At 34.8% G+C, this 13,447-nt stretch overlaps 2 protein-coding genes across 2 annotated transcripts; one reads left to right on the top strand and one right to left on the bottom strand.

Moving 5' to 3' along the window:
- Nucleotides 1-304: 304 nt before the first annotated feature.
- LOC115711476 (polygalacturonase 1 beta-like protein 3) lies at nt 305-2,672 on the bottom strand. Its single transcript, XM_030639816.2, has 2 exons — nt 2,479-2,672; nt 305-2,388 (listed from the first exon to the last, which is right to left on the bottom strand). Exons 1-2 carry the CDS (start codon nt 2,530-2,532, stop codon nt 538-540), a joined length of 1,905 nt encoding a protein of 634 aa, XP_030495676.2. The 5' UTR covers nt 2,533-2,672; the 3' UTR covers nt 305-537.
- A 2,348-nt stretch (nt 2,673-5,020) lies between these two features.
- Nucleotides 5,021-7,149, top strand: LOC115708766 (uncharacterized). The gene is made up of 5 exons (XM_030636778.2): nt 5,021-5,428; nt 5,600-5,845; nt 6,385-6,466; nt 6,591-6,805; nt 6,923-7,149. Exons 1-5 carry the CDS (start codon nt 5,178-5,180, stop codon nt 7,041-7,043), a joined length of 915 nt encoding a protein of 304 aa, XP_030492638.1. The 5' UTR covers nt 5,021-5,177; the 3' UTR covers nt 7,044-7,149.
- Nucleotides 7,150-13,447: the final 6,298 nt, after the last annotated feature.

The following is a 13,447-nucleotide window of genomic DNA, read 5'->3' as shown; positions in this document are numbered from 1 at the left end:
GATTTTGTGTCTGATAGAATAGAGATAAATCTTGTTACTACATTTCTGTATTATTTAAATTATTTGATAATTTTACTTGATAATTATTAAAAATGAAATTTTAACTTGTTTCTTTGACAAAAGCCTATCCCAACCTTCTTCTACTGTTTGGGATAGCCAGAAAAACTTATGATTCCACACTCTAGATAAGTTGCTCCATTGCAAAAAAAAAAAAAAAAAAATCACAGCTTTTTGTAGAGCAATTGTACTTCAAGTATTATCCAGACTCTTTTAATTTTTTTTGGACAAAAATAACAGTCACAAATTTTTACTCCTCCAACAAAGAATAACTATTAATAACTATGAAGCATTTTCTTTTTTTGATCATTCATCACATATTGTATATTATAAACTTAGAAATCTTGAAGAAAAAAAAAGTTCAAATAGAACTGAATTGAACTGAAAAAATTCTAAACAAAAACAATAGTTATGAATAAATAAAAATGTTGCACAAAAGCAATTTTTTTAAAAATAAAATACCATCTTTTTATATTCCACTCAATCAGCTGTTGCCCACGACATGTCATTTTCGAATATCCAATGGCAAACTTCAATCTTCCCAGGACCAGACCCCAATGCCACGAAGGCACCGTGCCCCGGAGCCCATGATGATGTGTCAATATGACAAATGGCAACACCACGATTAATCATATTTTTGCTCGCCACGTCAAGAATATCAGCCACGTAGACTCTTACTTTAGGTACAGAGTGACAATAATATAATAAGTAGGGGTACAGGGTCTGATGACATGAAACGGATTTCGTTAATTTTCCACCGTTGATTCCTCTGACCTTTCCAATCATGATTTCTCCCTTTGACCCATTCACGTTTTCAGTGGTCCGAACCACCACGTTGCGGCCTAAAACAGAAACAGCAAAGTCTATCATATCTTCGGCGGAGCCAACGCACCGTTTGGTCTCACCTGGGCTCGGAGCCCGCTCGCACTCCTCTAGCGCGTTGAGCATTATGCCTTCCATGGCGGAGCCATTAGGCGCGTGGAAAATCCTTTTAAGATCGGAGATTCTCGACGTTGAGAATGGCAGCTTGGTTAATAGAGAGCGGGGCATAAAAGACCTTTCAACCATTCTGTCTCGAATATCAGGCATTGCCATTACGTTTCCTTCTTTCAATGAAGACTCCCTAAAGAATTTACCTGGCTCAACCATCTTATTTACGGATATGCCACTGTGACTGTGACCTGCTTCCGTGGCAGTGGTGAAATTATTGTACTCGGCGAAAGTTACGCCGTTTCGGGTATAGTCCTTGAAAGTCCGACCCAAACTATATGACTTGAACCCGATTGAGGTCCGACCCAACGATCCTTTTCCGTAGTCGCGAAAAGAGTCGTTTCCTAAATTGAACGATTTCCCGTAATTGGAGAAAGTCACCTTCTCCGAGTTTGAATGTCTAGCGTAGGTCTGGAACGAGTTGGCGCCGACGTTGGCTCCGTTTCGGTAGTTCGTGAACCCGTCGATCCCGGCATTGCCTCCGGTTCCGTAGCTCTTGAAGTTGCTCTTCGGATTGTTCCCATTGAGTCCGTACGACTTGAATGAATTGTTCCCGCCATTACCAATCTCTCCGTATCCAGAGAAATCTGACCCGAGAGTGTTCGCTCCTTCCGCGTAGCTGGTGAACTCGTTCGGATCGGCATTGCCGTTCTTGCCGTAGCTCAGAAACGATTGGGATCCAGAGTTGGTCTCGCTACCGTAGCTCCCGAACGACAGACGGTGGTGGTTAGCACCGGAATCGTACGAGCTGAACCGTAGATTGGGAACGTTAACTTGCTGGTGGTAGATCTTAAACTCACCGGAACCGCTAGTAGCATCGGCAGCGTAGCCGGTGAAGGTGGAGGTTGCGGTATTGGCATTGGTGGCGTAGCTGGCAAATTGTTCGGAATGAGAGTTCGATTCCTTACTGTACTTTCGGAACGAGTCATTGGGCGAGTTCAACTCGTCTGAGTAGTTCTTGAACGAGTCGGCGCCGCCACGTCGGGCGGCGCCATAGTTGGCGAAGTTTCTATTTGTGTAAGTGGCAAAGTTGGCATCCTTTGAAACGGCGTCGTCTAGGGAGGTGGATTGATCATCTTTTTGCTGCTCCGAAACGTCGTCGTTTGAGAAGCAGAGTAAGTGAGCGGACGAACAGAACGAGTTGAATCGGGCGGAGAGCGAGTCTGGATCGTCGGCGAGTTTGGCGAGAATCGCTGAGTCAGTGGGGCCCAGCGGTGAGGCCTTGGAGAGAAAGAAATTAGGCTTGGGAAGATCGTTGGAGATATGATTTTTCCAGTAACGGATCAATGAGGCTTTTGCCGTAAATGGGTTTTCTTTTGTCTCAAATTCAATTCCACCAACCTGAAAAAACAAAATAACAATAAACTTACTGAAATGGGGTAAATGTGGCAAAAAAAAAATGAAATATGAAAAATGAGGTATAGTTCTTACATTGGGAGACAATAAGAAGAGTGATAGCAGCAGTGAGAGGAAGAAATTTGTCATGGTTGTCTTTGAGAGACACAACAATAGAAGAAGAAGTTTTTTTATTTTGAGAAATTTGTGTGAAAAATGGCCATTATATAAATTTATATATGTAGATAAAGGGAGAAGTGGGTCTCATTACTTTGAATGTTATATTCCTTTCTTTAAGCAACATTTTTGCTTTATAAAAGTATATATACAAGCATGGCTATTAGTAGTAGTACCAAAAGTGAGTTATTGTAGCGAATTAAGAATTAATATATTAGATATGCATAGCTCTTTTACCCTTAAAAGTAGTAAAAAATAGTTATTATTAAATAATAAAAGATGCTATGTACGTGTATAAATTCAAGTTGAAGACTTCTTGTATAGAGTGAAGTGTAGTTGTTTATTATGACTTGATTAGTTATTATAAAGTTTGATCATTTTTGTTATTATTTTTTGCAATAATAATGTATATTAATTATTAAAATAATTTTTGTTATTATTGAAGTTCGATAATTTTTGTTATTACTTTTTGGAATGATAATGTATATTTATTATTAAAATAATTTTTGTTATTAATGGTACGTGATACACAATACTATTATAATGTAGTATTATGGTAGTAAAGATTATTGTATTATAGTACGTAGTCCTATATGGGGTTAGGTAGTCAATACCAATTATTTTAAGTAACTGTCTGTGCTGTGGGTTTTGCTTTAGCAAGTTAATCTATTGTGTTCTAATAAGATCAGGAGTTAAAAACAGTAGTTAGAGTTAAACACAACATAGTTCAACTACACGAATATCAAAATATAATAAGGCTTATATATAACTAAGTATACTTATCTATCCCTTTTTATTTTCTGAATACAAAAGAGAATCTCGTCAGGGCAAAGGGCCAGAAACATATGAATTATTTTGTTAAAAAATTAAAAAAAAAAATATCAAGTAAATAATATAGTGAAACAAATTTTCATAAAAAAAGTTAATCTCAAATATGTGGTCATAGATTAGGATAGCCAAATAATTTTATACATCTCTTAGGAGGTCCCAATTTTAAATTTGTCTCAATATTAATTATTGCCAATAAATTAAAATCAAATAATATTGTAATTACCTTTTTCACTCTCATAATTGGAACGAAATCGTGGCTGTGACTCTAGCACTGGTCACATTCTCATTATTTCATAGTAGGCTAATTAGAGCATGTTTGGTATTGTTTTTTGTTTTTTGTTTTAAAAAATTGTCTTTAGAAATGAGAACAAAAAATAGTTTTTAAAGTTTTTAAAACACAAGTCACGTTTGGTTAGTGATTTTTAAAAACAATATTGACCAAAAGTGAATTGGTTTTTAAAACAAAAAACAACATTTTGTTGTTTTCAAAATTCTTGTTTTTTGTAACTTTATTTTCTGAAAACTGTTTTTAAAAAATATGGCCAAACAAGCCAAATTGTTTTTAAAAACAATTTTTTGTTTTTAAAAACAAAAAACAGTTTTTTAGTTATGATGCCAAACATGTACTTAGTATTTTTCTTTTTAAATGTCTGTTGAATTTTTTTGGCTGTTAAAATTCTCTATGAATTATTGAGATTTTTTTTTTAAAAGCTAATTATTGAGATTGTTATATTTAAATATTTTTGTCTAATTTCATTCAATTTTACTATTTCAGTGATTGTTTATGTACTTAACTATGCTCCCTAAACTTTGATATCTAACAAATCATGCTCCTCGAACTTTGACATATATTAAATTATATCCCTTGAACTTTTATCTATGTTAGACTTTTTTTTACTGAAATTGGACAAAATCTTTAAATTTAAGAATCTTAATAGTTCATGGGACATTTTTAACGACATTAAAAATTCAAGAGACATGATTTAATACATGTGAAAATTCGAAGTAAAAATCTTAATTAACCTTCATAGTATTATTCAAATAAGATAAAATACTTATAATAAGAAACAATAAATTAATAAAAGAATCTACCACTATTGTACATGAGAGGGAAAACGATTTTTGCTGATATAGCTACATATCTTCTATTGTAACAAACTAAATAGAATAGTGAAATGGTGCATAATTTTGATGAAATCGTACATATGTAAATGTAAACATATATATCTTCGATTCACAATATTAATTAATATTATAGCCTAACGAAAAGAAAGAAAAGAAATGCTTCGTTTTTGACTTTAGTAGCCAACTAAACTAGTAACGCGTGCAAAATATAGTGCAATTTCCACTAACCACTCGACCCTGCTATCTAGGAATAAGATAACAAATACAGATTCAGTGTTTTTTTTTTCTTTTACCTTTAAGCTCTCATAACAAGACTAAAATATATATTTATTATTTTACACTTGTGTTTTCACTTTTCAGTCCCTTACTGCAGATGGTATTTTTGGGGCAGCATAAAAATTATAAAATTAAACTTTCTATTGTATTGTTTAATCACATTCACACTTAATAACTCTCAATTCATTTATTTATCTATGTCTTTTTGAGTATCGTTTAAGGCTGTTTTTCAGGGAAATTCTTGAACTTTGTTCATAAACGACATATTGTCGTGAAAACGATATGTCGTTTTAGTTCAAAATGGTAATCGAGACTTTTGTCAGGGACAAAGGCAGTCCAGTCACAGAAGATGATGTTGTTAGTTACAACACCAAATACCCGCCATTATGAGTCCGGTAATTTGTTCTTCTCATATAGTTCCTCCTCATGCTTCTCTTCTAAACCCATGTCATCCTCCATTATCAGCGTCCAAAAACCTCCATAATTCATCAATTTCATCCATTAATCGCCGAAACCTTCTCACTTTACTCACTCTCTCCACTACCCAATTCATAGATTTTCCTCTCAACCCCATATCTCCTCCGGCCGCAACTGCCCGCGGCCTCTTTCAGATGCCCCCAGTTCGACTCATAAACAGGTAAGTCACAAAACCCATATAGCTTTTGTTGTTTGGTGGCCGAGAAAATAATGGAAAGTGACAAAGGAAACTGGTTTTTTCTTTTTGCTTGTCATGATGATTGAATTAATGCTAAAAAGTGAAACAATGGTAATTTTAATACTGACTTACGTGTTGGGGTTGGTATTGAAGGTATTTTCTGGTTAGAGCAGGGGAATCTGAATTCGAGAGCTTTGGAGTAATAAACACAAATCCAGTTGCCAAAACATCTGTTGATAATGGATTATCAGAGAGAGGGAAGAAGCAGACGGTGAGAGCTGCTTTTCAGCTGAAGGAAATGGGGGCTTGTGATAATGGTTGTTGGATTTGGCCTTCCATTACTCAAAGAGCTTACCAGGCTGCTGAGATCATTGCTTCTGTTAATGGGGTTAGTCGAAGGTCTGCAATTTCATATTAATTTGGTATTATTTTTAAACATGTGTTCTTCTAGAAAAATGTTAGGAAATTTTCAGACTTAATGGAAGAGAAAGTATAAATCATCCAATCACTGGAGGTCTTTCTTTATAAACCTTTTTCTTTTTCTTTTTTATAAAGGTCTTTTATAGACTTAGTCAAAAGTAAATTAGTAAAGTATGAACTGTAGTATGACATGTAACTCTTGCATGTACTGATATCATTTTTCAATGAGAGAAAGCTAACTACTTCTCAGTACCTTAATAAATACTTACTATTTGTCCACAAGTACTAGCTAGCTGGGATCAAGCCCCAGAATCACACACAAAATTGTTTGTTTCCCGGGAAACAAACAAGATCATGGAAATCAGGATTAGAGAGCTGTGCTTCTCTTCGTTAGTACTCCTACGTGAGCAACCAAAGGGAGTCTGATTTTCTAGCTTGGGAATAAAATGGCTTGCTTTTTCTCAGTTAAAATAGAAGAGGTTTCAGTTTAAATACTTTGCTTATCTTTGCTGTTGCAGTTATATTGTTCCTGAGTACAGCTTTTTGGATGCTCGAGGATTGGGGGCTTATGAAGGAAGAAAGTTGGAGGCAGTTTCAGAAGTAATAATATACTTGTTGTTTTCACATTATGATATTCATAATATGTTTACAATCATTAGAATTGTAATAAGTATTATGGGATTTGAATGTGTGGTGTTGATATGTAATGTATTATATGTCTCAGGTTTATGAATCAGATGGTATCTCACCAACTATAAAGCCTCCTCCTATCAATGATGGAACCCCAAATGAGAGTGTTAAAGATGTGTTTGTTAGAGTGACACAACTCATGTCCATTCTTGAGACTCAATACTCTGGTGAAACTGTGATAATTGTCTCACCAGATTCTGACAATTTGACAATCCTTCAAGCTGGTCTGATTGGCCTCGATCTGAGAAGGTAAATTATTTTCTATCTTGTTCTTGGTATATCCATTTTTCAAACTATATTTAATAGTGATTACTTTCTCTATATAACTCTAAGCACATTTTCTTTGTTTGACCTTTTATATTTTAGGCACAATGAACTTTCTTTTGCACCAGGCGAAGTTAGGTTTGTTGATACAACTAGCATACCTACTTACAAGCAACCTGCATCTGCTGTATATAAATGTATAAAGTTACCAAATTGTAACTAAAATTCTCTCTATTTTGTACTATTTGTTAACCACAAAACTTTCTTGCCTTGCTTTGAAATAATGTCTTAGTTGATAATTTAGTCAATATATTCATTTTCTTGGACTTTCTCTTAATCCTTCACTTTTAACTCCATGTTGATAATTTGCTTTGAAAATTTGGTTGATGAACACTCTTGATCCTTCACTTTGATCAACTCTCTCGTACTATGAAAATGCGTAAGAATTGTGGACTGCCTTAAAGAGACGATTTTGTGTGGTGAATTGGACACGGATCTGTCAACTTAAGACGTCTCTTGTAGAGTTCAAGCAATGGAAAGCGGAGTATATCACAACGTACTTTGGTGGACTTAGCAAGATTTTGGATGAATTGGCCAATTATATTTCTTTACCAACTTGTTTTTGTAGTGGTTGTAAGTGCAATATTGCAGAGAAATACCTCATTATACTGCAGAAAGAATGTCTTCTATGGTTTCTTATTGGTTTGGACATTTCTTATGCCTCGGTACAATCACAATTCTTGACTCAGAATCGCTAACTTCTCTGAATAAGGCGTATCAAACTCTAATTCAAGAGGAGTAATAACCTGGCAGAGATATTAATCATGTGCAAAAGAACACAATATAATGGCATTTAAGGTTCAGACGAACTTTCGAGGTAAATCGCGTTCTTTTGATCATTCTAACAAATTTTGTGTCCATTGCAATCGTTAAGGGCATGATCAGAGTTCATGCTTTCAACTTCATGCTTTCTCAGACTAGTAGCGGGATAGGCCTCATGGTGACCACGACCGACGTGGCAACAGAGGTGATGGTCGTAATGGTGCCTCTGCTAGTTGTAATGGCAAAGGAGGAGGAAATAGTGGTGCATGGAAGGACGATGTACCATATGTTCGTGCAAACAGAACTATTAGTCGCTCTTCAGGGTAGGCGTGTTCTTCTCAAGCATCGACCACAACTTTAGAAGCAACGAGTTTGTCTGGCATTACACCTACACAGTGGCAGACCATTCTTGACTTTGTTAATTTGCCTAAGCCTAAAAATCGATTGATGGGGGTGAGTGTTTATGGATTATTGATACAGGGGCTACTAATCATGTCACAGGTACATTACGATCATTAATATTGTCCTGTGGGATTACTAGATGGTTGATCTGCTGAAGCTACACGTGAGGGGAGTGTGGTGTTGCTTGGCAATTTGAAAATTAATAATGTGTTATTTGTGCCCAATTTGGATTGTAATTTGTTATTTGTTACACGACTCCTATATGAACATAAATGCACTGTTCAAAATCATTGATACTTTGTGTGTTATACAAGACCAAACGACGAGGAGGTTGATTTGAGTGGGTGAGCGCAAGGATGGACTTTTCTTTTTGCGAGGTGTTCCACCAGTCAAGGTCCTTGCTATAGATAGTGCTGAGTCAATGGATTTATGGCATACACCTTTGGGGCATCTATCGGAAAAAGTTCTTGGGAGGATTCCGCTTGTGAGTCACTCTAACAGTGTGAATAAAAATGGTTGTGATGTATGTTTTCGTGCAAAGAAATCTTGAAAAAGTTTTCCTCATAGTAATAGTCGTGCTAGAAGAATTTTGAACTTATTCATTGTGATTAGTGGGGACCATATAGGACCCGTTCTTCCTATGGGGCTTCTTATTTTTTTACTATTGTGGATGCTTTTCATGAATTGTTTGGGTTTATTTGCTTTATAATAAATTGGAAGTTGGTCTCATGTTTTTGAATTTTGTTTCATTAATTGAAAGGCAATTTAGTCATAAAATTAAGCGCGTTAGAAGTGATAATGGTACTAAATTTCAATTCTTAAATGAATACGTTGTGAAACATGACATTATATTTGAAACCTCTTGTGTGGGGACTCTACAACAAAATGGTCGTGTTGACCATAAACATCGACATATATTAAATTTGGCACGTGTTTTGCGTTTTCAAGGACATTTGCCTATTAAAATTTGGGGAGAATGTGTAATGATAACATGTTATTTAATGAATCGCACACCTTCTAGTGTCCTTAATTATAAAACACCATATGATTTTTGTTTGGTGAGGTTCTTAATCTTACAACCATTCATGTGTTGGGTTGCTTGTGCTATGCTCATAATTAAAAACATCATGGAGACAAATTTGTTAGTGGAAGTCGTAAGCGTATTTTTTTGGGGTATCCTTTTGCTAAAAAGGGATGGAAGTTGTATGATTTAGACACAAAAGAAATATTTATTTCACGGGATGTTAAATTTTTTGAAAATGTGTTCCTTTATCTGAACCAAATTTTGTAGATTCCCATAATACTTCTGCTCATATCATGGGTACTCAATTCTTCTATGAGAACGAATTTGATGACTTTGTGTGTGAAGACGGGGTGGTATCTCATGAGGTTGTCATGGAGGCACCAACATGTGTAAGGGTTTAGTTTCGACAAGTGATGAACATGACAAAGTCGACCAACGTCACTCCATCTCAAGTGAGAGACCGCAAATATCCACACCTACAAATGTTATTCCTAAAGAGACAGAAGTTGAACTAGGGCGAGGGACATATTTCAAGTTTCCTAATACTAGATATCAAGACTATGTGACTCGTACCATTGTAAAAAAGAAAAGTCCTTTCACCAACTCATCCACTTTACCAACTTCCTCAAGTACTCTTTACCCTATCTCACACTTTGTATCTTGTGATAGATTTTATAATAACCATAGAAAATATATAGCAGCAATACATGCATGCAATCCTCCTAAAAGTTTTAAGAAGGCAGTCAAACATGAAGGTTAGAGAAAGGATATGGCTGATGAAGTACGAGCTTTGGAAGATTAGGGCACCTGAGTCTTGCAAGTATTACCTTTTGAGAAAAAGCCCTTGGGAGTAAATGGGCGTATAATGAGAATTACGATTAAAATGGACTTTTTCAACGATTGAAAGCACTACTTGTCATTTTTGGAAATCATCAAGTTGAAGGCATTAACTACAATGAGACTTGCTCCAATTGCAAAAATGGTGACAGTTCGTACTTTTCTTGCATTAACAACTGTAAAGAAGTGGGAAATTCATCAGATGGATGTCCATAATATTTTCTTGCATGATGATTTAGAAGAAGAGGTATGAAAATTCCACCAGGATTTGAAAAACATCAAACTAATTTGGTATACAGGTTGAAGAAGTCATTATATGGATTAAAACAAGCTCTGAGATGTTAGTTTGCTAAACTTGCACAGGCACCGCAGAATTATGGTTTCCATATTCAGATTACTCTTTATTCACATTGACTAAGGGTGTTCTTGTCTATGTAGATGGCATGATTATTTCTTGCAACGATAAGGTGGCCCTAGCCATTTTAAATACTATCTCGGTAAATGCTTCAAGATGAAATATTTTGGGGTATTCAAATATTTTCTTAGCTTAGAAGTCACTCGCAACCTAAAGGACATTTTCATTTGTCAAAGAAAGTACGCTTTAGACATTATTTCAGAGGCAGGTCTCCTCAGCACTAAACCTGGAGAATTTTTTATGGAGAAAAACCATTGATTGGCACTAGCAACTGGGAGATTACTTACTTCTCCATAATATTATCGTCAACTAGTTGGGAGGTTGATCTATTTAGGTGTTACCCATCCAAATTTGGCTTATTCAGTCCTATTTACCGAGATTTTCAGAAACAGAATATAAATAATAAGAACTAAAGAACAAATAATTAAAAGAGAATGAATAAGGAGAGCCAAATATTTTTTTACATAGTTAGGACATTAATTAACCTTAGTCCACGAGTCAGTATTATTTACTAGTTCCTTTAGCTTGAAAAAGCCTTCAAGAATATAGAGAATATATGCTCTCAAGTTTGCCTTAGAAAAGTTTCCAAGAGAATTCAACCCTTAATCTGTAGGATTTTAGGAGTATTAAAGTTTTCATTTTCCCTCTATTGAAGAGTTTACAGTAAATAATACACTTAGGCTATCTCATGAAGTCCAGCCCATGAAGAAGATGATCTACTGACTAGGCAAATCAAATTTGGATTGATTTGGTCAACACTGTGTGCACTAATTGTGGGCAATTAACCTATGACTTAATTGCACAATATTCACTATAGGAAGTTTCTCCATTAATCCAGATACAATACTCTGTTACGATCTGGCAGTTGGAATTTCCTTATTTGGATGCAAGAATAAAATGGGAAATTAGAAGGGTCTTCTAGGAACGCATTGTCTTATCCTTCCAGTCTCGTGGTACCGGACATGCTTCCAGGTACGACATACTAAGGGCGAAAGGCTTTACGATTGTGGAACTGGGATACGTTCCGGAAAGGACTTATCCGAGTGGGCTTAGCCCACTTTACCTTTGTTGAGGGTCCCACTGATGGGCCTTGGATGCTGACTTGGATTCTACGTGTCCAATGCCTGAAATACGGATAACATTTACCCCCAAGCTTCTAGAATGTTATGTATGGGGGAAGCTTGCATCACTCTTTTAATATGGACATGTGGAGGCTGAGGAATAAAATCATGACATTTTGAATGCTACTCGACTGCAAAAGGTGGCTTCCTTCTGTGATGATAATACATCCACGTGTTAATCGCGTGAGGATGGAAGGGCGCAACCATCAAGGAGTCGTTTTCTAGAAACAACTATATTTTTTTTACGACTGTTCACTTCTTGGCGCAAAAATTGAAAAGGGTCTCTGCGCCTCAATTCTAGGGGAACATTAATTGTGAGGATACGCGTGGATCGTGGAACCTCCTGACCGTTAAATGCAACTTGTGTTTCTAGAAGTCTAATCATAGACTCTCTGTTCTCTTTCACGTGGATTGCTTCTTGTTGGTATAAATATGCTTGACGAAGTCCAATTACAACTTTTCACTCATTTCCTAATTTTTTAACTTTTTAAACTTTAAACCTTTTAGAGCTTGAAACTTTTCCTGCATCCTTTGAGACCAAGAACTTGTTGGGTTTTGTGCCCTAAATAAAACTCATTTCAATATAATCATATTTACTAATTAATAAAAGATTAGAAATCATTTTATGTTGCATGGTTCACATGATTTCTTTCATGATTTTATGTTTAATATATAAATTCTATCAAATCCAGAATATATAGTTATTCATGATTATAGTATTGTCGACATAGTGGAATATAATAATGATTATATATTTTAGAATTTAAGTCTCATGATTTATCAATATACTAGATTTAGACTGACATGATAATCAGCGAGAGAGCTTACTTACACCTTGGATAAGTGTTATGTCTTTTTTAGGGTATTGGCAAAATATGCTAGGATCGATGTATGGAGTATACATCAGACTGGACCGATATTAAACTTGGATAAAATATCATAAACTTACCGTTATATCTATCTAAGTCAATATCAGTTAGCCGATCTTAGATCAATAGATCTTAATCCTGATATGGTTAGGTTCGATCTCAATTGTATTATTTATGTTCTTAGAGTTATTCGTTAAAGCTCGATCAACCTAATACTTACATCTTGGGAACATGATAGTATAATTGAGTGGGAGCATTGATCATAGATATGGAATCTATAGCTTCTATAGATTTTAGAAGTGAAATGATGATTTCCTTCGAGCTTGACTTAATAGAGATAAATGATTTAGTCTCATTTCAGTAATTATATTAGTTTACTAAAATATCATTTATAGGTAGTTAAGTATTTTAAGAATAAAATACATTGAACGGTAGAACGGTAAATTTGTCCTTATTCGATGTAGATCATATATAGAGGATCTTTAAGAACAATAGATAGTAGCATATCTATATCTTGGTACATATAGAGTGTTCTATATAATTAAGAGTGCAATTCTAAATCTATAGTTGTGCAAGGAGGAATTAATAAGTTAGAAAATTTACTCGGTAAATTATAAATCTACTTATTGGAAGCTTGATTATATAGGCTCATGGTCCCCACACTAGTTGAGATAATCTTGATTGTAGACTCAGTTAATTGGTTTTAATTAATCAATTATAATTCTAAAATTAGACTGTGTCTTATTTATGAATTCTCACTAAGCTAGGGCTTAATTGTGAAGAAAAGATATTTAGGGATTTATTTGTTAATTAAGAGACTTTCTAAGGTCTAATTAATACATAAGATAAATGGTAATTTTATTTGATAATTAATTATAATTATTAAATAAATAGTTTTGATATTTATATGATTGAAATAAGAAAATATGATATTATTGAAAGAAAGATAAATGGTTGAAATAAAGTAGCAAATTGTAGCTAGTGATGCCCATTAACTGGCCGACCACTAAAGCAATTACTTACCTATTATTTTATCTTTTTTAATCTATATAATTAAATCTTAAAACTCTAATTGAAATACTATAAAAAGAACATGATGCTCTCATTCTCATTTAACCTTCCATCAATCTAAACCTA

Source organism: Cannabis sativa, chromosome 3, assembly GCF_029168945.1.
Source record: "Cannabis sativa cultivar Pink pepper isolate KNU-18-1 chromosome 3, ASM2916894v1, whole genome shotgun sequence".
Lineage (NCBI taxonomy): Eukaryota > Viridiplantae > Streptophyta > Magnoliopsida > Rosales > Cannabaceae > Cannabis > Cannabis sativa.
Note: the sequence above shows the minus strand (reverse complement) of the source record. Positions and strands in the feature narration are given on the sequence as shown.

Bases quoted from the DNA above. Each gene is read 5' to 3' on its own strand.
- LOC115711476 (XM_030639816.2), bottom strand. From the start codon at position 2,532: ATGACAAATTTCTTCCTCTCACTGCTGCTATCACTCTTCTTATTGTCT. The intron at 2,389-2,478 runs GTAAGAACTATA...TTGTTTTTTCAG, and splicing joins TCTTCTTATTGTCTCCCAAT to GTTGGTGGAATTGAATTTGA.
- LOC115708766 (XM_030636778.2), top strand. From the start codon at position 5,178: ATGAGTCCGGTAATTTGTTCTTCTCATATAGTTCCTCCTCATGCTTCT. The intron at 5,846-6,384 runs GTCTGCAATTTC...TTGCTGTTGCAG, and splicing joins GTTAATGGGGTTAGTCGAAG to TTATATTGTTCCTGAGTACA. The intron at 6,806-6,922 runs GTAAATTATTTT...TTTATATTTTAG, and splicing joins ATTGGCCTCGATCTGAGAAG to GCACAATGAACTTTCTTTTG.